This window comes from Pinus tabuliformis, chromosome X (genome assembly GCF_031772625.1).
Source record: "Pinus tabuliformis cultivar Carrire ecotype Pingquan chromosome X, CPIR1, whole genome shotgun sequence".
Taxonomy (NCBI): Eukaryota; Viridiplantae; Streptophyta; class Pinopsida; order Pinales; family Pinaceae; genus Pinus; species Pinus tabuliformis.
Window position 1 is genome coordinate 185,676,616 of NC_142308.1, and position 27,267 is coordinate 185,703,882.

The following is a 27,267-nucleotide window of genomic DNA, read 5'->3' on the forward strand; positions in this document are numbered from 1 at the left end:
ACAGCAAAAAAGGAACAGTAGAAAGAACGGAACAACAGGAAAAACAGAACAGCAGAAAAGGAACATCAGAAAAGAAAAATGAAGCTCCAACAAGTTCGTCAAGCTATGTTATTATGTATTTTCTTCTAGCTTATACTACATGCTGCCTACATTATTTATTTTTCTGAGGTTTATACCCAACCACACCCTCCATCTAACATTCAAGACTTTGGGAGTGTCTTCTGGCTAGGCCGCTGCCAGGCTATGCCAGAAGACTAACCAAGTTTCCCTACTGGTCTTCCTCGTTAATTTTTCCCACAATTCTACTATCCTTTTTGTTTTTCTATTTCATTATCAGTCAAGATAGCTTAATTCCTACCGGAGTCATTATCAAGATCCTTTATTTGGTTTGTCATCATACAAAATGTGAGTTTAATTTATTTCATAGAGCATTAATAACAATCATAAAAGGAGATTTAGTTTCTGCAAATTTATATAATAAATATCTACACTTAGAGTTTCCTTTCAGTTATCCTCATAGAACACTAATTTGATTTGTATCTGGTTATAAGTTATACATTTGAGCCATAGAATACTTATCTGAAGCCTTGCGAGTCTGCACAAACATTTTCTCCACCTTCTAGAAAGAAATGTGGTTTCCTCCCTACCACGAGATTAGTCACAGACGAAATCCCCCCCCCCCCCCCATGCTCTTCTCACAAGCATGATGTTCTAGGACAACCTAATGTCCTTGTCAACTCCCTCTCATCTTCCTTGTCATGTTTTCTAGGACTTGCGTATCCAACAAGAAATTTGGGATATGAATTCCATCAAGGTAGAAAATCAAGGGGTTTTCAAGTCATTTTTTTAGGGTTTCCACTAGCATAGTCTCACAATATGATCCACCCAGTCCCTAAATTGGGGTCTAGTGCTATTTCAATTAATTATTAGATGATCATGGTGGGCCATAATTCCAAGTTAAATGTTATGACTCTTCATAGGATATTATTGGAGATACATGAGGAAACACCTCTTTGGCTAAAGGGTTAAAGATTTTGACTTCAATATCGAACCATCAACCATATCCTCAACATTTTTCCCATCAACCATATCCTCAACATATCGAACCAACAACTAAGAAGATAACTGAGGTGAAGCATGGGCATCCTCTATCGCCCACATTGTTTAGGATATATATAAATCTATGAATGCCTCTACACTCCATAAAATTGTGCATCAATAAAATTTTGGGTTGCCCCACTATCCACCAAGATGGATACACATTGTCCCTGCAATGTGCCTCTGATTCCCAAAATTGCAAAATTGAGATTCTCCATGTCAAAATTTTAATTTGAGACTGACCATGCATTGGAAGGCAATTAACACATTATTAAGACATTAAAAATGAATAATTGACACAATACCAAATACAATACATGCATTGATTTTTATCTCACAAGGTATTTAGATGCTAATTGAGCAAGTTCACATGAAGAGAGAAAGGAAATATCATGATACATTGTTCAATTTGTAATCAAGAGCATTATCTTGGATAAGGGAGAAGTAACATTTAGTTTCTTTCTCATATACAAAGGAAAAATTACGAAGCAATGTAAAATGCCTTTCGTGAAGCAATGTTGTTGTAAAGGGTGGGGATTTTGGGTAGAGGGTTATAGGTTTTGGAGGTATTAAAATAAGTATTTGGTAAAACTAGGGGATATGTACTAAACTAGGCATGAAGTAGTATTGACTATTTAGTAATAGAAAGAAAAGGGTATTCTAAATCGTGAACACACTAATGGTTGTTTATCTCACCACTTGAAAGGATGTTATGAGTTCAATGAACCACATGAGGGTGAAGATTATACGCTAGTAGTACCTTTTTGCAACGTTCCAAATCAGATGCGAATGGAGAGGACTTCACAAAGGTTTTTTTGCAAGGGTCAAGGGTTTCTAGGTTTTGATAGTTGATCAAAATGGTTGAATGAGGATGAGTTATCCAATGCAATGTGATCAGAGGAGGTGCATTCAGTTGTATGTTTGGATGTCATGAAGATGCTAAAGGTTGCGGGGTTCATTCTGGCAGGTGGAAAGTACAATGGCAATTGTTCTTTGCCAAGGAAGAGTAGAATAGACTCCTGTTCTTTGGCAAGAGATATACACAACAAGGGGTAACTAACAAATTCATTTGCGCATTTTGACATCATTTTCGATGACATTTATTGTGAATGGGTTGTCAAGTTGGTTAGCTAGTGTTGGGGCATAATATGATGGAGACAATCAGGAAATCTACTTTCATTACAAAAAAGGGGCAAACAAGAAGTTAATTCTTTTTGCAAGGGAATTCTGAATACATTATCACATTAGTTTAGTGGTTTTCATTTATTAATATGATCATGGTGGGTCATACATTCTAAGCTAAATGCTATGACTCTTCATAGTATATTTTTAGAGATACTAGAGGAGAGACCTCTTTTGTTGAAGGGTTCAGGAAGGATTTTGACTTCAATATCAAACCATCAACTATATCTTCAACACTTGTGCCATCATGGAGGATGGGAGACATTTCTCTTCAAAATTCTTCCTCTACTTTGTAGATTTTTCGAAGTTGTTTGATGTTAGCTTCAGGGAGGCATTGTTCCATGGATGAAATTTGCATTTCAAAGATTTTGTTTACTTTTATTATATGTCTACTAGATTCTCTAGGAATTTTTTCTTCTTCATTGTTCCCATTTAAAGTGGGCAAGTCTCCGCTTTAAAATGCCCTGATATTGTTTTGCAGTTACCCAAATCCACTTCCCTGTTGTGTTTGTTAAGGCAATTTTGACTTGGCCCAAATGATTTGTTTCCACAAAATCTGAGATTTCCCTGCCATTTTAACATTTACTATTGATTTGTTTCCCATTTTGGGATGAGACCACTCACTAAATATCCTCAATGAAAATAGCACATGAACCTTGATGAAGCCCTAAAAGCACAATCCCTTGTTCATTCATAAAAATTGTCGAATTTCGCTTTGAACAAAACAAAATATGCTCAATACTAGACTACCCACATAAATGGTATTGAGATTTAATAAAATTTACCCCAAGTCTAATTTTTTGATTCCTTCTCGAGTCGGAAAAACCACTCGCGGTATCGAGTTGGTAAAAGAAAGCAGGATCTGTTATCTAAAATCCTAGCTTAATGCCCTGAATCCCTAATGTGACTAATACTTTGATTAATTGAGCTGATGTATCGATCCTTTGTCTCATGGCTAGCTGTAACAACCCAATTTATTGATTTAGCTGATCTAATCTCAGGGTTAACTGTGGCAGCTGAATTTGAATCCATGATTCATTTGCCAGCTATAGAAAAACCACGAGTTCACTGAAACCATCAAGAGAACATGGACGATTCTTCATGTTCTTCCACTCCAACATAATTATATTATCAACATTATAAAACATATAAAATATGTATCAATTTGTACCAGGAAAATCTACTTGAAAGGATCACAACCTATAAGCTCGACCATGAAGTCTTACTCCAATAATGTCAAGATAATTAAACAAGTGACCTTTTAATAGAAAAGATTTTTTAACAATGGGAACTCAACTAACTAGGTTGACCCTTAAGACTATGTATTTTTACCATTCACTTTGAAATTTGAGAAAAATAATTTTAAATTTATAAAATTACTAGCATTATAAATGAAATATTTATATCAAACTCATTTTTGCATTAAAATAAAACTTTTATTAACTTAAAATTAAAAAATTTGTATTACCAAACTCCTCCAACAACCAGAAAAACAAAAAAAAAATAATATCATAAATAATAGTACTCAAGGTGTAAAGAAGCAATAAATGTAAAAGACACTCATATCGATGAGAACACACTTAACATAATATCAATGAATTTTATGGTTAAAGACTTACATAATTAAATTAGCGTAAGTTTTAGCGTAGGTTCTAGATAGAGCCACATTCCACCAAGGGGGTCTTATGCCTCCCATCCTACCCTACCTTTTCAGTTTCAAGAATAAATCTTTTTCTTCTGGAGCATTCTATGAACTCCAATAGTGAGCAGACTTCGGAGGGATCGAATCCCATTACCACACTCCAATAGCGCGCAGACTTTAGAGGGATTGAATCCCATTACCTCAGTTCAAGGTAAGAATTCTTTGAATCAAAATTATCCTCCACTTCCTTGTCGGAGCTTGATTCTATAATGTTGCTGGAAGTTGTTCAAAGAAGAAATTTTAAAGAATTTATGCTTGTATTGTGAAAGTTTATTTCTTTTCATGATCGACATGATTTTGTCCAGCTGATTGTGAATGTAATTAGGCCGATAGGCCTTCCTATGCATCAACTTCTTCGTCAACACTTTCATTCTCTTATTGACATCTGTCAAACCTCCCTGGATCATATATTCATGCACGTCTTTGTATTCAAAATGGCATCATATTACAAAATATAGAAATAACTAAAAATAGTTGCAGAAAATCTGTTGCACAAAAAGCCAGAGAAACCGGGCTTGCCAATGTCACTGTTGAATATGGTTGTAGCATCTGTGCACGCCGAGGTCCTATAATCATGTCTTCGAGGTGGACGGGAAACAATGTATAAAGATGCATGGGGTTAGTTCTATATTTTCGGTTGTATGGAGGTTTAAACACTTGCTCATATAAATGTCAGACTCCACTGTACCAATTTAAACTTCTTTTTTTTTGTCAGATTTCTCTGCATTTACCTCATGGTCCATCATATTCTTTCCCGTATGCGTGAGACAAAGTCTTGGTTGGCTTAGTTGGAATTTGGTAGGAAGCCGCTGTGCTCTCATCTGGTCTGCTATTTGTATGTATGAATTGGGCCGGAGCAGCAACAGATGCAATCTAAAAGGTCAATGCCATGGCTGGTTATGTGCAGCCAGGTTTCGTATTGTTCCTGCTTTACCTGATCACAAATGCCTTACTGGGAGCCGCGTTGTCAGGGCCTGAGAATGAAATCGCCATTGCTCTCCCCAGCGAGGGAAATACCAGAAGATTATCGATCTGCAATGAGAATAACAAGTCTGTTTCTTGTCCGGTAAGCTATTTCAGACCCGATCCAATGTGTGGTGTTGATGGCATTACATATTGGTGTGGGTGTGCAGATGCTCAGTGCGCCGGCATAGAAGTGGCCGAGATCAGTTTCTGTGAAGTGGGCAATGGAGGAAGCGGCCTTTTGTCTGGGCAGGCTCTTTTACTGGTACATATAGTGTGGTTAATTTTGTTAGGGTTCATTGTCCTCATTGGAGTCCCTTGAATTAGTGACTGTTAGGGTTAGGGTTATTTGGGTTTCTATGATGTCTGGATCGCTATTCTGCTGGGCTTAAGATTCTGCGGAAGTGCTGACATCGGAAAAGAAAAACATCCAGCCATTATTGGGTTGGTAGTTGCAGTGCTCTTGTGTTCTATGTATCTTTTTCTTTATAGGGAAGTTTGGACACTATTATGTCAATAAAAGGGTACTTTCTGATGTATTGTTTTTGCCAGCATTTTTCGTTGTTTTTGGGATGTATTTGTACCCACATCACCAGAGAGGTGAGCCATTGATTATTACATTTCAATAAAAAAACCCTCTGAAGGGTTAACTGATTTTTTAAAATATGTTTGTTTGCATTTCAAACATTTGTTGTGGTTAATGAATGAGGTTAATGAATGATCTCTCTTTTTTACCTGGTGACTTAGTATGATGCTACATGGGCATGTTTTGCTAGTAGAGGACATAGGTATCTTCTTATTTGATATATTTAGAGCACTGAAGGAAGCGCTTGTGATGCACATTAAATTCAGCTCATCCAAACTATTATTCTTCTCTAAACAACTATCTTCTTCATTGCAGCATTCCTATCTCTGCCAAGAGGGAAATTTGGGTTGTTTTTCGACAAACGTGTAGACAATCCTTGTATTATATCTGCCATTAAATCTACACACTAAACAACTATCCTCTTCATTGCACCATTCCTAACTCCGCAAAAAGGGAAATTTGGGTTGTTTTTCTACAAACGTGTAGATAATCCTTGTATTTCTCTCCAATATCCGCCAATAAATTTACACACCAGAAAAGAAAATGGAAGCTATAAAATCCAAGGTGAGCTGTTCTTAGTGGGAGGTTGGCCAAACAACATAAGCAAGAGACATTCATCAATCCTTCTCTAGACAAGTATTTACATGTACAAAAAACAGAGCATCTCAGATTATATTCTTAATTAGTATTGGGTTTGGTTTCTTAGTTGATTTTAACAGGAAAGGATATCATTTGTATTAAAAAATCGTTGTGGCCAAGCCAAAAAGTAAGATAAAAAATAAAAATAATGGTATGACAATTGTCTTTCAAAAATACTCGAAATTTGAAAATCGTCGTCTACTCTTACCTTTCTGAAGGTATAGTTGTAAAGCCAACAGGTACAATGTCTAGCATACTGAACTCGTAAAAAACTACTTTGCAATAAATAATAAAAACCTGAACTTAAATGAAATCATGTCTGCCAAGGGCTTCTTGCTTGATGGCTGCTGGAAGATTGAATTCCAGAGCTGTATTTCTGATCTCCATGTCACGAGAAGTTTGCTGAACAGTTGCCTCATCTTTCACTGCAATACAAACCAAGCCAATGGATGCATTTGGATGGATGACCCTAGAATGTGAAGTGTCTTCATTTAAGTGTGAGCATCTGGCTAGGCCTAGAGCCAGCTCATAGAGTGCCATACAGTTGCTTCCACCTTCTGTATTTGCTTACTTTGACATGTCAATTTCCCAGAAATCTCTGCGTCACTTTTCTATCTGCAATTAGAAGAATAGCCAGTCTGTTGTTGAAGTATGGAAGGGCTACTTGCGTGTCTCAACTTGGTGATCATTTATTATCTGGGCTCTTCAAAGGTCTGAGGACTCACAAAGAATACACTGACCCAAATGACTATGTCCTACCTTTCTTTTCTAGATCTCCCCAACAGATATTGTGCCACCTGTTGGGAAGAGAAACTTCACTTAAATCAATTCAATTTGCCACAGGACAACTTACCTGTTGAATTTTGGTAGTTATCTTAACTCGATAATTGTTTGTTATGATTTTACACTCAGGTTGATATTTTCTTTTATTTATTATGCAACATAAAATAATTATACAGAGAACTACAACAGAAAAACATGAAGAGATAGCCACACAAGAAGTTACACGGGAAAACCCCACTCTAAGGGGAGAAACCCAGCAATCCTTTCCTTATGAAATCAAGTCAACAAGACATCAAGTCATATACAAACCAACTAGTAATGTAGCTAAGATAACCAACCTCCAAGTGCCAAGTCAACCCTCAAGCATACCAAGACAAAATGCTTCCAAATCTGTCCACAAAAGAGGTCTGCTTCAGTTCTCCAAAAGCCGAATTTTGCCTTCTGCCTCAGCCTCAGATTATGCCATAGAGCTTAGCATTATACTTCAGAATAAAAGCCTCAAACTTCACATGGTTCCACTTCTCATTATTTCACAGAGTAATATGCCTCAGACTTCACACTTACTTCCATAGGAACGAGCCACAAAACCCCAGAAAATTATGCCTCAGGCTTTGTCTTCTACTTGACCTTCCAAGTCTCCTTGAGCAAGGGTAGATTAGAGATATGTTTTACTTCTGTTTTCGGCCTCTGAGATCAGAAATATATGTGTGTGAGATGTATCAAATGAGGAATGCGAGTGGGCTATATGTATAGTCTCCAAGCCATGTGAAAGGGTGCCACTTAAGCTGAGCCGACATGAGGGTTAGGAGGGCCGACTTGCCAACTTGGTAGGGTAAATGGCACTTAACAAAATTCAATTTTCTTCATTTGAAAGGGGCACGAAGAACATGCCCTTCTATATTTTTCTTTTGACCAATACAAAGCATGAAGAACATGCTTGTCAATAATAATTTTAATTATTCAAAAGTACATCAATAAAATAATATTATGAATACTGACCATAGCTACATTCTTCAACATTACCCAATCCAACTTTGAACTGCAAAATCTGAAAACACAGAGCCAAATGATGCTTAAGAGCAACCATGTCCCACCACAGACGGAGGAACCAAATACCAGAGAAACCCAAAACCATGCCACAAAGAACACATGGATACAAGGTTAGTTGATCATTGACTAGTGATCGACTTCTACAAATATTGAGAATCCCACCCTCAGCCTTCCAATACATCACTCGGAGTTGATAAACTTCACCATGCGTCAGAGTAAATGACAGGTTACCAGATAGTGGGAGGACTTTAGTGCCCATTCTTTCACCATAATGATGTTCCTCCACTTCTCTTGAATATGAGTGTTTCCTTCATTCTTATGATATATTGTGTACTTTGAATGTTAAAGGAAGATGTGAAGAGTTGGAGCCCGCCCATTTACCGCATAACTTTTCATTGTCTATCAAAGTTACTTCATTTTCTTGCTGAACTATAACTGTAGAGTCCCCAAGTATTGTAAGTCAATTTATTTCTCTTGCCTTGGGAATTTTCAACCCTTGAAACAATGGCACGACTCTGCTTGATGTTTGGTGGATTCTCCTAAATCCCTTTCTTAAACTTAGTTCTTCATATTCTCTGGGATCAAGGAGGATCCCTATTACACCTGCCACCTTAGAGTTTGGTTTCTTAGTTTTAGTTTTAGTTTATATTTTTACTTAATTTGTTTTTAAGTTTAGCCTTTATTCCTTTAGATTCTATATTTTTTTTCTAAGGAAAACTTCTCATGATTCCATCTCTTCCCTAGAATATCAAAATCGAGGGCAGCTCAAGTGCCAACCACCACAACAATTTATTCCTATAGCATAAGCAATGCTCTAGTGTCATAGTATTATTGTCAATAAAAAATTTTGATTGATATCAACAACGAATTTTGATGACATAGAAACTAGGACCTTATGGGTGCAATTTGTCAACAATTATCACTGACGTAGATGCTAAAGAGCCAATGCTTTTTGACACTTGGATATTTCCATAACCATCAGTTCATGGTTAGGTGTTTTTATAAAAATAGAAAAAATTAAATCTGGGGATTTTCTGAAAAATAGGCTTCAGAGAGCCATTCGAATCTTCCAAAACATGACACTTGTTGAAAAGATGAAAGAGGTTTTTGTAAATCAGCATGTTCCCGAAAAATTCATGTTTTATTTTTTCAAAATTCATCACCACCTTCTCTTAAATTGCTCCCAAAGATAGTTTTTTATGGAAAAAGGTATTAAAAGAGTTTTTTCAATTTGGGCATATCTGCCTTAAACATTTTTCGTGAAGCTGGGTGAGTTCCAAGGGCTCCAGAAGCACGTTGGGTCATCTAGGAACACAACCTAGGCTCCTAAGTTTCCATGTGAAAGCCCAAAATATTCAAACTAAAGGCACTACCAAATCAAAAGGTAACGCTCACTCTAGAAAAACTATCAAATTAGTGAGGGCTCAAGAAAAAACTTGTATGTCCTGACAGATCCATCACTATCTGGTGCTCACATATGAAGTATTATTTATGCACAACAGTGGTGAATTAAATCTAGATGGCCAATTGGATAGCTAATATGAATTAAATCTATATGGAATTCATGTTTGTGAGATAGCTAATATGAAGATATTGTAATTCTCTATTCCGAATAAGGGAAGATGGCATATGCTATAGGTAGTATGACAACAGTTGCCACTTTGCCTCATTGGGTAACATTGGAAAGAAGAGGAAGTTTGGTGCAGTATTTGACAAAAATGCCAGGAAATTGTCTTCTCTTGTTACTTTTTCACCCATCTCCTCTAATCATTTAAGTAGAAGGCAGACCACGAGATTACGTAGGAGAGAGAAGGTAGTCAATCCAAGATCTATGGAAAAGGAGTTGTAATTCAATCGAGATGGGTTAGTGACAAAAAAATTGTAGGTCAGAGAAAACAAATTCCATCTAAAGGAAGATTCTTTTCACATAAACTTTATTGTGGTAGATCTTTCCTTGTCCATATACCTTTGATGTTAATGTGTGGTTTGTATGTAGGTTTGGTATGACATATATTCTAGCATTTTGTTGTGCACCTATTGAAAATATTTTCAAATTGTCTTGTAAGCAGGTGTCAACAAGCTTGTTGATATTGTCAGAATCACCATTGGGCCGAAGGGTAGAAATGTTGTTTTGGAGAGAAAGTATGGTTCTCTGAAGATTGTCAATGATGGTGTGATAGTGGTTAAGAAGTTAAATTGTAGATGTGGGTTGCAAATTATTTATGTTCTATATTAGTTTTCCTTGACTAAATGTCTTACTGTCTTACACCTGGAAGGAAAAATTCTCCAAGGTCATAGAAAACATATTTATCTTTTGAGGATGTACCTAGTCTATGGAGTAGCCATAGTAGAGTAATGAATGAAACTTTAAATAATTAAAAAAAATACTTGTGTGCCAGATGTTGATGAGTCAAGTTAATTTTTTATTTCTTGTCTAATTAATCCATCCTAGTTAATGCTTTTCAATGTTGCACCTTTCTTCTGACAGGTTGAATTAGAGGACCCAATTGAAAATATTACGTCCAAGTTGGTAAGATAGGTTGCAGCAAAGAAAAATGATTTAGCAGGTGCTAGAACTACCACACCTATTGTACTTGCGCAAGGTTTAATAACTTAAGGTGTAAAGGTAATTTATTTGTCCCTATTACTGGCTTAAGTATTTATTCATTTTTATTCTGGCTACAAGTTTGGTTCTTCTTGAATCCCATTTACTAGGAACATTCATATCATCCAAAATAGTATAACCCTCAGCTACTTCTCCAGATTCTATAGGATTTTATGTGAGGATAATACTTTCAGAATGATCTATCACATCCAAAAACGTAGCATCCTTCTCCATGACACACACATGGTCTCCAAGTGGGACATGCAGCGACAAATACTCAGTCTCTGATGTCACATCAATTTCTATAAGCTCAAGATTTTTCACTAGGGTATCATATTCTAGTCCCTCGGCATGTTCAACCCTCTTCAATGGATTATCCAAGGAAAGTTGCTGATTGCACACATCCTTGTCTTCTAGAAGAGATTCATTCATACTTAAACAAAGGGATATATTGTAGCTTTTTCTAGGTCCCTGAACTTTTGGATGGAATACTGGAGTCCAAACCAAATTAGGTGCTTAAAAAAGGAGATATATTATATCCCTCTGTAACCTCATGGATCCTCAATGGAGTATCAAATTGGGAAGGTTCCTGCTTTCTCACCACAATCTGTATATTTTCTCCAACTTTGAAATTTTGGGTCTCTCCAGCTTCCTGGCCATTGTTTCCCTCAATTTTGGCAGGGTCAATGAATCACTCATGTTTTTCGTTGTTGTCCATATCAAACAATTGTTCTCTAATTGGACTTGCATCAGTTATGCCATCAACAATAAAAATGCTTTCCTGGCATGCTCCATATTCAACTTCATTCTTTTCCACAGCTATATTATATGCCTCTGTAACCTCAGGGGTCTTCAAAGGATTATCCAATTGGTAAAGTTCCTACTTGTCATATATTTCAACATTTATTTATGTAATGATCCTAACTAGTGTCCACAAACTTTTCTTTGTAGATTTCTATTACATTATTCTATACAAAATGGCAGACCAGGTATTTATGTTGCTTTTGGTATTTGTATTATTTATGTTGTTGATTTAGTTAGAGGTTGGATTTGTTTTTAGAAATAACTTTAAAATGATAGTTCAAAAGTTTGTTTGTGACTAGTTAAATTCTTGTGGGAACACTCTGATAAGCTTGCCTCAAAGTGTAGGACAGCTCTTCAATGCTCACTCAACACATTGGTAGAGTTTTGTTCAAGGCTTTGAACCTAGTTCTCAATTTTTTTCATATCTAATTCCTACAGAAGCACTAAACACTACATTGAAACAACAAAAAAACAAAAGTACAAACAATCAAGTGATCAAAGAGCCAAAAAATGCATTCAAAAACTACATGTTCATAGATTCACTCAGTAGGTTTATTCATTGGTCATGTTCTCTTGAAAAATAAGTAATACCCAAGTTAAACATTACAGTCTTATTGTTTAAAAAACGTGGTGCATTCAGGGAAATAACACATCGTCATCTGAATATTCAGATGAATAGGAAACAAGACCTACTCCAGGTACAAATGAATACTACAATGAAATGATATATTGCAGATGCAAAATGTGCCAAAATAGGAAACTAAAGAAGTGAAGGCTTGTTGGTATCCATAGATTGGAACATGGAGTTTATATAGAAGAGGTACATTATAATTAACAAATTGTTATTCTTATAATAAATAAATATGCACATTATTTAATACATTATTATTGATCATTTCATTTGATTTTTTTTTATTTATGAAAAGTCGCTTCTAGTTCCCAATATTCGTGAAGAACCAATGGATGATATTGATAATAGCGACTCTCAAGATGAAGGACAAGACACATTTATGGAAGAAGCCACTTCGCAAATAAATGACGCTGGTTTCAATGAATTTATCCAAGACTTCTACACATCTTTTGAAGAAGTTGTTGATTCACCCCTAGCTCATTTGGCTAGGAAACCTCTTTATGCAAATGCTGAATCTTCTATATTGGCGACACTTATGTTGTTGTTGAACATGAAGGTTACACATGGACTGGCAAACACATGCTTTACTGATATATTAAGGTTGGATTGATATTCCTATAAATTAATTCTCTAGATATCTTAAAAGTTTTGAATATTGTGTATACTTATAAAAATCATTTGTTGCACTATGCATACTTTTGGAAAACAAAATACTTCCAAAGGACAATAAGTTGCCTCATTCTCATAGAGAAGTATCTTCAATAATGAAAGACATTGGAATGGAGTACAAGACATGTGATGCATGTCCAAATGACCATATATTGTACTATGGAAATAATGAAAATTTACAACAATGCGCAAAGTGTCACACAAATAGGTATCGTCAAGATCAATTATCCAAGAAGGTTCCTTATAAAGTAATACGACACATTCCACTAAAGCCAAGGTTTGAGAGAATGTTCAAATGCAAGGAGTTGGCAAAATATATGGATCATCATGCACAAGGGAGGAGCCAAGATGGTGTCATGCATATGGTTGTGGATAGTAAATGTTGGAAAGATATTGAGGTAAAATGGCCACATTTTAGAAATGAGCCAAGGAATGCAAGAATTTCTCTAGCAATGGATGGCATAAATCCTTTTGGAGATCTTAGAACAACATATTCGATTTGGCCAGTGTTAATTATAAACAAAAATGCCCCCCCTTGGATGGCAATGAAAAAGGAACATGCAATGTTAACTTTCATCATACTAGGTACTAGAACATGTGAATGCAATGTTTTCTTGAAGATTATATAAAAATATTTCAATTCAGTTAATCCTAATAAATAACTCTTTGTTCACTTAGCGAAATATCAGGTAAAGGATATGGATGTATACATGGAGCCCCTCATTGATGAGCTTCGTGAATTATGGGATGGTGTAAATATGTTTGATGTATCAAGACCTATCAATGATAGAAACTTCCTATTTCATGCGATTCTTTTCTGGACAATTCATGATGCCCCGAGGCTCTCTATTTGTTGTGGTAATATAATATAAATTACATTTATAATTATTATGTTAATTTTAGCATTTACTAAATATGGGTTCCAATATTATTTTAGGACTACAAAAAAAGGGGAAACATGGCCGTCCATCATGTGGGACAAAATTGTTACATAGGCAGTCAAGGGATCTCAATAAAACTGTCTATGATGAGTATCGACAATTCTTACCACAAAATCATCGCTATCGAGTGCGTGATAAACATATGTTCAATGGAAAGGAAGCGGAAATGAGGAAGTCAATAAAGATGGACCCTGCTAGGTGGAAAGTGATGTATGACAAAAAGGAAGGGACAGGTTTTCCCCTAGGAATGAAAAGACTCTCTATTCTCTACAAATTAGAATATTATGAGAGCTTTCCAATAGGCCACCTATTTGATACTATGCACATCGGCAAAAATGTGGCAGAGTGCTTGTGGAAACATCTAAATGGAAATAACATTGAAGCACAAATAAAGTTAAGAAAGGACCTTTGAGTTGCCAATATCATGCCGAATATGTGGTTGCACGAAGACAACTCATATGTTCATGCTCCATGGACATTTACATCAAATGAGAAAGAAAACATCATTTCTACTATGAAAAGCATAAGATTTCCTTCTGGCTTTGGTGTGACATTAAAAAACTTATTCACAAGAGATGGATCAGTGTTCTCAGGCCTAAAAACACATGATTGGCACAATTGGATAAAGGTAATGTTGTCACATGTTATATTTCTTGGAAACTTATTTATAAAATTGTATATCCTAGTGATAATATCAGTTCATGCATATTTGAACATGGTTATTTGTTAATAGACATGCTAGTATAGTGATGAAATTACTTCATGCATATTTGAACATGGTTTTTTGTTAATGGTCATGCAGTATGTGTTGCCTGCAGCAATACCAAGTACTTTTGACCACAATGTCACTTTGACTATTTACAAATTATGTAAATATTTGAGGTAATTTTCAATCCATCATGCATAATCTTCCATTACTCTTATCATTTGAAGTGCAACATTGGTTATGCCTTTATATGAGTTTCTACTTTTAGTTGACAAGAAATAACAAGTCTTTATTGTAATACTTGTAGGTGGGTCTCATCTAAAGAGATACATCAGGATGACTTCAAGTATTGGAAGAGGAATGTCTCAGTTTTGATATGTGATATTCAAATGTGCTTCCCTCCAAGCTTATTTAATTCTCAAGAGCACTACCTTGTACACCTAGTAGAAGAGATTGAACAGTGTGGTCCTATTCATATTCGAACAATGTGGCTCGTGGAGAGATATATGAAGGTATTGAAACAATTTTTGAGGCAAAAGGCTCGACCAGAAGGGTCCATAGTTGAGGGGTACATGGTTTTCCAGGCCACGGTTCATTTGAGTGAGTACTTACCTCAATTGCATCTTGAAGGTCCACGATTATGGAATTATAACCAATCTCAATCATTTGAAGGAGAAAAATTAGAGGGAGAAGGGACTTCAAATAGGATAAAAGGTCTAAAAAATTATTAGGAGTTATTTGTATCTTAAGTTTTATATTACATGGCCTTAAATAATTATTAATTCATTGAACGAAAAAAAATTTCATTGTAGATGTGAAGGAGTGGGAGGCATTACATTTGTATGTTGCATACAATTCTGACTTTATGTTGGAATGGATGGAGAAGTACACTGAAAATAAGAAATTAGAAGATGAAAATGCATGGGCCAATATATATAATAGACATGGTCAAAACACTACTTGAGGATTGCCTGCAAGCCATAAAAGAAAGTGGTCAGAGAGATGCTCGTGGAATTGGCTGAAGGCCAATATTGAACACGAGGCAACAAAAGGGAATAGTAGAGTAAAACAACAACAATTGGATTTCATTAAAGGATCCATAAATGGGGAGGTGATATATATTAATATATTGCATATATTTAATAAATGTTTTTGTTAGATTTCATATCCTTGAATCTAATTAGTTGATATTTATATGAATTTAGGTAAGAGATTACAAAGGAATGTGGAATTTTGGTCATCATTTTTGCATCAGAAAAGTTGATGAAAAGAGAAAAACTTATGATTGTGTAGTTCTAGCATCATTTGAGGTGGAATGTTGTTCACATGCAAATGATAGATAACCAATCACAAGAACACTTCACTACTATGGAGTGTTGGAGGACATTATCGAGCTTGAATTTATGTCTTTCAAGAAAGTTATTTTTCGTGTTGAATGGTACAAGCTTATTGAAGTGGGAGAAGAAAAAACTATCTTGCTCCATGATAATGGATTCCACATGATCAATACACCTAGGTTTGAAGCCACTTCTGAACCTTATGTGTTTCCAAGTCAATGTGACCAAAATTTTCTTATTCCAAATTTCGAACAACATGGTTGGTCATTTGTGATTGATTATGATCCAAGAGGACGAAGAGTAACATTTGTTCAAGATGTAGAGGACCATGATTTACTTGAAGATGCAGAAGTTCCCCCTGATGTCATAGATGGCCAAGATGGAGATGATGAAGAATTTATTGTCAATGATGCATATCACCAAGATGAAGACCAGGACGAGTTTATTGAAGTTTCTGAAGGACATGAGCAACCACATGAGCATCAAATCCATGAAGATGATGAATTCATTGATTTTAATTTACCTGTAGTTGAAGGTGATGAAGACTATGAAAATGATGGTATTAATTTATTTGTGGATTTAGGGTCTATTAATGATGGGGTATATGTGCCATAAGATCAGGAGATTTCATCCAAGAATGATAGTTTATGATCACTATGTATACTTTAAGATAGTTTTGAGGATTAACTACAATATAATTTTTCTTTACAAGTTAGAGATATGAGTTTTTAATTGTAATGAACATTAAGTAATTTGAATGTTTAATGTTTTACTTGTGAGGATGACTTTTTTCGATCACTCTGTTTACTTTAAGATGGTTATAAGGATTCACTGCAATATAATTTTTCTTTACAAGTTAAGTATTGAGTTTTTAATTGTAGTGAACATCAAGTAATTTGAATGTTTAAGGTTTTACTTGAAAGACATATATATTTGGTGTTACCGATTCTATTTTCTTATCGGTTTTCTGATCAAGGTTTTCTTATTTTTATGTTATTATGTGTTTTCTTAAGAATGTACCCATGGGTGTTACTGATGCTACTATGGGGGATTCAATGATATTCACCACTTTTATGGAAATGTTAACAAATGCATGAGGGCAAGACGTTGCTATGATGATGCATGAGGTAAGCTTGAATATTGTCTTTTATATTATCTTATATTCCTTATTATATTATGCTAATTTATGTTTGTGGAATGCAAGTAATCGCTAAAGTCATTCCAACCCCTATAACACTTTATAATACATCTAAGGTAATGATAGTGGTAAAACTTGATCAATATTTTTGTGCATTTAGTTAATTTATTTCCCTATATATATTTATTAATATTTGTGTTTTTACTAAGCGTGCATTTTGTTGGCATGTAGGGATCATTAATGCCCCCATATACATCTAATGTTATGCAAATGTAAGATTCAACCATTTATTTGTGTGAGTTTGATTATGCTATTTGTTGAGAAATCAAGGGCATATGTTTAATAAAGTTTTTGCACAACGACTCCATGATTTATGAGGTGCTATGAAGAGCTACATCATGCCTTCAAATGGATCACCGCATCTATTTTTTTCTTCTTGGACATACAATACTATTTTAACAAGTAACCCAAGCAATATATTATTCGAAAACATGATGTCAAGTTACTTTTCTAGGGTTTTTATGTAATCAAGAGGCCTTTTTAGGGTTTCTTAAATTCAAACATTAGATCATACTCTTTTCCCTTTATGTCATTCTAGAGTTTATCCCATGCCCTAGAAATCAAATCATAGGGAACAAATACTTAAGATTAAGGTTTCTAGATACTAGGGTATTTCTTAAAATATAAACCCATAAATTCAACCCTACTACATCTTATGATGGATACTTTAAAAGAAAATTATTATACATACCTCATGGACACCTATCTGTACTGATTAGTATTTAGTAAACAACACTACATGGTAAACAACAAAGGCCCCTTCATAACAACCACTTACAGCCAGTACTCCCCTCCGCTAACAACTTGTGGTTTCAACATACAGTTGTGACAACTCAAGGAGGAGAGGAAGCTGTAAATCCATGTGGTCAATCAGAAATAGCCCAGCTTATTCATCGTGATCTTGAAAGGTGTGAAAGTGTTTAGCTAATCCAACATCAAGATGTTGACAACCATAAGGTTGGAGGGCCATTTTTGCTCAAATTCATCAATGTAGATATGTTGATGAGGGTATGACCAGAGCTTACTTATATTGAAGCATGTCAAGGGATTCAAGGGAGAAATGGTGACCGAATCTTCCATAATGTTGGGTCTTCAAGAATCTGATAAAGAGATAAAGCAAACAATGAACGACACATGTGCTATGGATGTTGATATCCTTACAATGGAACAGTATTTGTAGCCCATGGCTTTCAAAGAATGAAATTTGATTAGTATTGTTGATACAGGGTCTAGAAAAACAATGGCATATCCTTTACCTGCTATTATTCATGTTAATATGCAACCTTATCTAGCTTCAGATTCTGAACCCTGAATGCGAGCATTCTTGCATTCATAGTCGCTGCATTATTATTTGCGGAAGCTTACACACACCTTTCATGAAGAAAATATTATGGTGCTATTACTATTGAGGAAGCTAACTCCACGACAATCTCCTGATTGTTTTGATTGACATCGCTGATTCTTTGGGTGATAGTCAACAATTTGGATGAATTTTCCTGGTGATAGATTAGAATCTAGATAAATATGATGCCAAAAAGAAACTGCTTTGAGCACATTGTAGCTAAACTCCAATTCATGTGTAAATCACACCAATTCTGGATCGAGGATTGAGAAGAAATATGTGTCGTAACTTTCTGTATCTTTTCCTTCAAATTCAATCTCTTCAAACAGGCTTGGAATTTGAGGATCAACTCCCTATATGGAATTGATTTCAATCCTGGCGGGCCCTTCAATCCCATGGGTAGATTCTGCAATGGCAGGACCGTCATGGATTTCATTGGTAATATTTTTACAACCCTAGTTGAGCCATGCATATTAATCTCAAATACCTGCATTCATGCCTCATTCATGTTTTTTCTTTTTTCTGTAGGAGAGTATTTCAATTTGCCTCTGATACCAGCATACCTGGACCCCAATGCAACGGGAAACAGAATCCTCAATGGAGTTAACTATGCATCTGTTGCTGCCGGCATACTTCCTGGAACTGGTTTGGATTTTGTAAGTACTATCTCTCTGCAATATAATAATTTGATGCTCTATCAGGTTGGGGCTTAGTGGTTGGAGGGACACTGGTATGTAATTAGCATCAAATTGGTTTAAGTAGAACAGTTTTCTTTATGTTTTGATTTGACTAGAAAAGATGGCTGGTGGTGTTGAGCTGAACTCGATTACAATTATAGAATATTTTGGAATTCGATGAAAATATGTTATATTTTAGAAATATTTTTTTTTATAATTTTAAAATATTTTGAAATGTGTAAATTAAAATATATGTTTTTAATGAAATTTAACAGAAAAATTTTGAAATTTGTTAAAGATTTAATTTGTAAAAATTGTTAACGATTTAAATGATTAAATTTTTCATTACATCAAAATTTGCAACACTAATAAACTTTTAAACCAATAACATTATTAGATTTCTGATTTCTGTGACATTCATTGGTAAAAGAAGAATTTTGTTTATCCACAATGGTTTTCATAATTTGTGTGACTTATCCCAAAATGGATCCACTTTGGAATTCGAAATGTGGACAAACTATGAAAATTGTTGTGGATAATCCAAATTCTTCTTCTACCAATAACATTATCTATTTTGAGTTAGTTATTAATCTCATATATCAAGTGACCCGTAATTCATATATATGAGCATAGATCACAGAAGCCTCAATTCAACAATTTTTTTTCTATGGTTGATATCTACATAAATTAGTTAATATTGATTTTCAAAGAGTTTATTTAAATCTCTTTTTGAAAAGTATAAAATTTAAACATCTTGCTCACACATATTTTTTTTACTTCTAATTACTTTAGATCATATTCATTTATTTATTTATTATAGCTTACCTTATTTTTTTATTTAGCTCATAAAATTTTATTTTAATTTTAAAGAGACGTGTCCAATAATAAAGAAATTTACACATTCCTTGTACTAGGCTTGAGAATGAGACTTTAGATTTAATGAACATCTAAACTCAATAATCATTTCATTCCAAAAAATATTATAATGCAACCCCAAAAGATGATGTGATGATGAGCCCAACACCCAATCTACTGACACATAGCCAGCCCAAAAAAGCAAAAGCTAATGGAGAGCTGCTATTTACGTCCAACGTTATCTCTACCTGCTCTTTATATACTATTGTTTTAAACTATAAAACATGCTATAACTACTTAATTCTTCCAGCTCTGTAAACTATTCAAGTAAGTCTAGGCTAAGCGTTAGTTAAAGGTTCACTTTCCCGTGCCTATTTTTTTTCGCCCTTCCGAGTATTCTTCCATCATATATTTGATGGAAAATCTGAAACTGCAATTCCACAAACTAAAAGTTGCAATTTCGTGCAATAAAGGTTTTGGATTCTTAGAGGTTTTGTGGCTCTGCTCATCAAAATTGCGAATCCAACAATCTATCATTCAGAATTTGCAAATCTATGATGGGCATGAAAGCAGGGCGTTTTAGTTGCCCGGTAGAAGGGGCATTCAAATATGTTTTATTATGTGTTATTTTTATTTAAAATTTTGATGAGTAAATTTAAACAATGGACTTTATTCTGTTAAATTTCAAAACATCTTTAAAATTTCAAATTATTTTATTATGTGATTCTTCTTTACTTGAACATCTCTCTGTATTATATGTACCTCATCATCAACTTTGCTCTTCTTGATTCATATATTCCATATCCTTATAGAACTTAAGCTGAATTCATAGGTTGTGTGCTTTTTGATTCATATATTCCCAAGCTGAATTCATAGGTTGTGTTTTTTTATTGTTTCTTACCAAAGCTTCCCTCTTGTATCAAGTCTGGAATTGTTGTTGCTGATAATGGACAAGGAAAATTTACCTATTCAATTGCTTATTTTCTAGTGCATTTTTTTCTTGATTAACTTATAATAAGATGATTGTGGGAGATTGGAAATTTTTTGGGAAATTGAATTCTCCAAAATAATTTCTATTTTCAACCCTATAAAATTTGAACTTATAACCTAATAAGAACTACACCCATGCAAGCCAATGAGAACTACACCCCATGCAAGCCAACTGATCTATCCTTGTAAATTATGTTTAAAATATCCTTTTAAATGACAACTTTTCTAATAATAAAGTATCTACCAATATCGATTTCAATCCATGCCTTCCAATTAATATATTACCTATTTTTGGTTTTTCTTTCGTAATATGAGTGAAACTTGATTTTCAATTTTAGAATATTTTGGAAAGCTGACTAATATGAACAACTTCAAATGCAGTTAGGCCTTTTACTCACATTCCATTTCCCTAATAAACAATTAACATAAGAGAATTTCCCCCTTATGCTTCAAATACATGATAATAACCAAATAGTTTACAATGTTCACGGCCCTAGTTGTTGGATGTGAGTGTGATATTTAAATTTTGAACATGCATAGATGAACATTGATTTTTTTGGAATGGCGCAGATTGGTCACAGGGACTTTGCAGGACAATTAACATGGTTTGAAAGCACCACACTCCAACTGGGAGTGCTCATAGGAGAAGCTAATGCAACAAATCTCATCAAGAACACCATTTACGTAGTCATCATTGGATCCAATGATTATATAAACAATTACCTGCTACTTACTCCTCCCAACCTCATCAAGACTTCATCATCGGCTTTCCAACGTCTGTTTCTATTTTGTGATTGAAAATTTGTTGTTTAAGACTTAAGTGCACAAGATGGGGGATTACAAACATCTAGCCAACTCAAAGCAATGAAACCCATAGCACAGTCACAGACTGCGGTGCTAACAGCTCGAAGTGAGGTCTGTCTTATTGATTAAGTTTATTAGTTTTCTGATACTTTTCTTGTTTTATGTACTGGCTCAAATCCAAATATATATCAGCCAAAGGTACCCACATCCACACCTAATTACTAAGAGGTTTTATAGCTGTAAGATTGATTTTCTTTTATCTATTATGTAGTTTGGACAAAAATGATTAATAATTTTGATGGGGGTATTTCAGGACATTCAAGAGGTTCTCCCTAGCATTGATGATGGAGACCTCAGAAACCAATTGGCAGTTACGGAATATGTTGGAGACATATACAAGTCCTATCAGAAGATTGAGGTATGTTTCTCTATCAATGATTGGAGATTTGTGTGAATGTGAAGGTAAATTTTTAATTTTCATTTAGTAATCATTGGCAGTCCCGTATGTCCAGAACATGAGCCGTGTACCTCTAGATTATATGAAAAGGTAGGATGAAATCAATGAGACAATGAGGGCAACCCTGATTGATTGGTTGATATAGGTACAAATTAGTTCCTATCCTAACTTCGTTTGCTGCCAATGTTGGATCTAGAAGAACTTTATGTGGGCAATTTCTTAGGCTTTACCTTGAAATATTAAATTTTGCAGGTGCATCACAAATGTGAACTAATGCCAGAAACATTGTATCTCACTGTAAACATTATGGATAGATACCTTTCTATTTATATTGCTAGGAAGTGGGAATTACAATTAGTGGGTATCGCTGCGATGTTTATAGCTTGCAAATTTCAAGATACCTGCACCGCTCAGGTAGGATGAATTATTGACATCCATAAGCATGACTGTAAGGAAACCTTTTTCATATATCTAATTGATAGAATACCTGGTTGGCTATTGAATATTGACATAAGAAGAATCAATTCATATTTGGTTATAGGTCAATGAATTGATCTGCATCTCAGGATACCAATACACATCCAAAATGACAGTAGCCATGGTAATAATCTCTAGCTGATATATTTCTGTTTCATTTAATTACAATAGATTTTAAAGATTCAGTGTGAGTGATACATTGATAATGATACTTGGCAGGAGCATACAATATTAAATCAATTGGAATTCAATCTTACCGTTCCCACTCCATATGTATTCCTTGTCAGGTTTCTCAAGGTAGTTGGTCCTGACAGAGTGGTAAGGTGATGAAATCCACTATTTCTTTTGTATTTTCAGAATAATCTTCTGATGTATTGATCAAATTAACTTTCAAAATGCTTCTAGAAAATTTATATTTTGGTTTAAATGTATTTTCTTCATTGTATTTCTTAATAATCCTCTCCTTTACTGTTAAAAATTAAAATGTATTATCGCATGGTTTAGATAGAAAATCTAGCATTTTACTTGGTTGAGCTATGTTTGCTTCATTACAAAATTATCAAATAGAGTCCATCAATCCTTGCTGCTACTGCTGTCTACACTGCTCAATGCACTTTGAAGAAGGATCCATGTTGGAGTAAAAGACTTGCTCTTCACACAAGCTACTCAAAAGAAGATCTCAAGTAAGTCTTTTAGTTCTCAAGGCACCATGCTTTTAATGAGTTTAACCTTCCAAAGGATACTTACTCCTAAATATCTTAGGAATTTCCATGAATTACGCAATCTGTAGATTATATATCCAAAACCTGGTGGACCTGCTACAACATTAATTTACTGGCAACATGTCTGAAATTGTATCTAATTCTACGTGCACATCAAACTGTCTGGGGTGTGTGCACATTTAGTTAACCATGTACGCTGTTAAGGAATAACATCTGATTTACTTGTTCCAGGGAATGTGAAAACTTCATGGTTGACTTCCACTTAAGTGCAGGAAGAAATGAGTTGAGATATGTTCATGAGAAGTATTCAGATCCATGTCATGGCTATGTTGCTTTTTTATGCCTTGCCAACTTACCCAATGATGATAGTTGCGCCACCAGCAATGACATTGTCATTTTTATTAGTGATAACATCGACTCAAGTGCACAAGAAGGGAGATTAGAAAGACCTAGCCAATTGAAAGCCAGGAAACACACTGCACCATCATTGACTGCAATGCTAACATCTCAAAGTGAGGTCTATGTCACTCTCTTATACTTTTCTTGTTCTTATTCAACAAATATACACAAACCAAAGAGTATCCATGTCCACTCCAAATTACTAGCAAGTTTTATAACCTTAAGATAGCTTTGTGTTTAGTCATGTTGTAAGTTGGATGAAAATGATTAGTTATCTTGATAGCCTCAAGTTAGTGTTGTGTTTATTTATGATGTAAGTTGGCTAAAAATGATTAATAATCTTGATGAATGTATTTCAGGTTGCATTCAGGGATTCCCATCAGGTGCATCGTAGCATTGATATTGATGGACACATTGAAAACCAATTGGGAGTTGTTGAATACGTTGAAGATATATACAAATTCTACAAGACAATTGAGGTATGTTTGTCTGTCAATGATTGCAGTTTCTTGTTAGGGTGAAGGTAAAGTTTTATTTTCCTTAACTAAAATTTGGCATTCATGTATGCCTAGGACGTGAGTTGCGTACCTCTAGATTATATGAGAAACCAGGTTAAAATCAATGCAAAGATGAAGGTAGTCGTGATTGATTGGTTGGTGGAGGTACAACTTTGTTCCTATGCTAGTTCCAACTTCCATTTGCTGTCAAACTTAGATCTAAAAGAGATTTATATGGTCTATCTCTTAGGACTGACATCAAAATCTTAAAATTTTCAGGTGCATCTGGAGTTTGAATTAATGCTAGAGACGTTGTATCTCATTGTGAACATCATTGACAGATACCTTTCTATTCAGAGTATTGCAAGGAAGAATTTTCCATTACTTGCTATCGCTGCAATGTTTATAGCTAGCAAATATGAAGAAGTCTGTCCTCCACAGGTAGGATGACTTGCTGACATCTGTAAGAAAGGATGTGTATATATCTAATTAAAAGAACACTTTGTTGGCTGTATAAAAGTACATACACCAGCAATATCTACTCCTACAGAAGATTACGCTTTATGCTGGAATCAACACAAAAATTATATTATAATAGGTAACACAATATTGATAAGAGCTGGTTTATACTTGGCTACAGGTCAATGACTTCATCCGCATCTTCCCAAATGAATGCATGTCAGAACAGATAGTGGCCATGGTAATTAGCTCTAACTGATAATTCTTTGTCATTGATTGCAACATAGTCTCCAAACATTCAGATTGACTGATCAATTGATAATAACTCTTCGCAGGAGTCTACGATATTAAAGCAACTGAACTTCAAGCTTACAGTTCCCACTCCATATGTATTCCTCCTCAGGTTTCTAAAGGCAGCTGATTCCAACAAAGTGGTAAAGTTTTGAATGACACCATTTTTTATATTGTTGAAAGCAGCCTGTGTGCCATTGATCAAATCTACTTTCGAAAATGCATCATAAAATCTAGCATTCATGTTTTAACTTACTTTTCTTCATTGTATTCCTAATAACACCTTGTTGTACTGACAAGTCATACTATCTATTATTCAGATGGAAAATCTGGCTTTCTTCTTGGTTGAGCTGTGTTTGCTTCAGTACATAATGAGCAAGTACAGTCCATCAATGCTTGTTGTTGCTACTATCTACACTGCTCGATGCACTTTGAGGAAGGATACATGTTGGAACAAAACACTTACCCTCCATATAGGCTACTCTGAAGCAGACCTGAAGTAAGCCTTAAATTTTTTAAAGCATCATGCTTTTAGTGATTTTACCTTTCTAAAGAAATCCTACTCCTAGACATTTTAGATTTCTTCATCAATTACAGGCAGGCATTGTTGATCAGCTACGGCCATAACATTGTGTCTTGATCAACTATATGTTGGAACTCAGCTACTAACACCCTGTCAAAATTGAATCTTTATCTAATACTAACACGCATACTAAGCGTCTCAAGGCGTACACACATTTTGTTAACTCTGTACATTGAGGTAATAGCATTTATGTGCATTGTTCCAGGGAATGTGTGTATTTCATGGTCGATTTTCACCTAAATGTGGGAGGAAATAAGCTAAGAGTTGTTCATAAGAAGTATTCAGATCCATTTTTTTGGCTATGTTTCTTTTCTAAGCCCTACCACGTTATCTGCCGAAGACAATTGCAGTTCCAACAACTAATGAATATGTGCACCAGATTTACTTTTGGAGTCTAATTGAAGGTGGCCTATATGTTCTAAAATGAAGCTCTGTTCCATATATTTTGTCTTATTCAACCTGCAAACTAAATCTGTGGCCACAAATTTATGTTACGCCCGTGATTCCTCTGTGCAGATATCAAGGGGCTAGCGTGGATTTTATGCCGATGAGTAATGCAAAAAAGACACACGTGAAACTATGCAAGAAGGAAGAAAACCTCGAGAATGGAAGGATTTTAAATGGGATCCATCCCAGCACCCTTTTGGAAGGAAAGATAGTAAGGACGAAAGGAGGATCATCAAAAAGCAGCAACAGGAACCACCAGAAAGCTCTCGAATATGCAAACTCCATTCTGGAACCGTTCCACGAGAAGAGTGAATATAGAAAGACTAGCCAAGAAAACCAGCCCTCAAGGCATTGCATTGAAAAACAAGGAGATCTTCTCCTACAATGGGGCCAAAACAAGAGGCCTCGTGGTTATAGAGAAGAATACAGAAGCGTGGTTGAAGAATCTTCTATTTAGCCTAAGAAAATTATCTAGATCGATAGACATAATGGAAGGCGTGACCAACAGACATTCAAAATGATTTTATTTATTTTTTTTTAAATAATTTTTTATATTGTCTCTAGAGAGACAATAGTTTGAATTATGGACATTTATTTTTTTTAAATAATTTTTTATATTGTCTCTAGAGAGACAATAGTTTGAATTATGGAATTGTCTCTAAAAAGACAAAAATGTAATTGTTTCTAGAGAGACAAATGAAATTGTCTCTAGAGAGACAAATCAAATTGTCTCTTAATAGACAATAATTCTTGTATTTTTGAGACATTATATTTTGAGACACCCGCTTGGAGACAATATTTGAGACAATACACAAATTTCTTTTTGTCTTAAGTTAAGACAGTTGACTCAAATATTGTCTTAAATATTGTCTTAAAACCCCCTACATGTAGTAGTGTGGTTTTTCCATTTCATTGACATACTCTTTCGCCCATCAGTCAGATTTCAAATCGTTTGTGTGTAAAGAGTGATACCCTATCTCATATCATAGTTCATCAACTGAGGCATTATATACAAGTAACGAAAATGAGTTGGTAATTTTGATATCAATCGAAGCATTATATAAGATAATGATAATGGGAAGCTTATAGAAGATAGGGATAATGTAACGAGAATTAAAATGAATAAGATAACAGTAATGGAGAATTAAAATGAAATGAAATCTAATTGGAGCGAATTTAAACTATTTAAATTTTCGATATCATTTATATGTACCTTAATTTATAAATTTTATATTTTTATATGAAGTAAAATCTTTAAAGTGATTTGTGCAATCGTCATAATAATTGTGTGTATGAAGAGTGAACTATCAACTATTGTCACACTAAAATTTAATATACTCTTAAACATTTTATCTTAAAACATTTTATATTCT

General features: G+C 34.7%; 1 protein-coding gene across 1 annotated transcript; it reads left to right on the top strand.

Annotated features, from left to right (window-relative positions):
- Window positions 1–4,722: 4,722 nt before the first annotated feature.
- On the top strand, window positions 4,723–5,513 carry LOC149139051 (uncharacterized). Its single transcript, XM_089449520.1, has one exon. It carries the CDS (start codon window positions 4,872–4,874, stop codon window positions 5,265–5,267), a length of 396 nt encoding a protein of 131 aa, XP_089305646.1. The 5' UTR covers window positions 4,723–4,871; the 3' UTR covers window positions 5,268–5,513.
- Window positions 5,514–27,267: the final 21,754 nt, after the last annotated feature.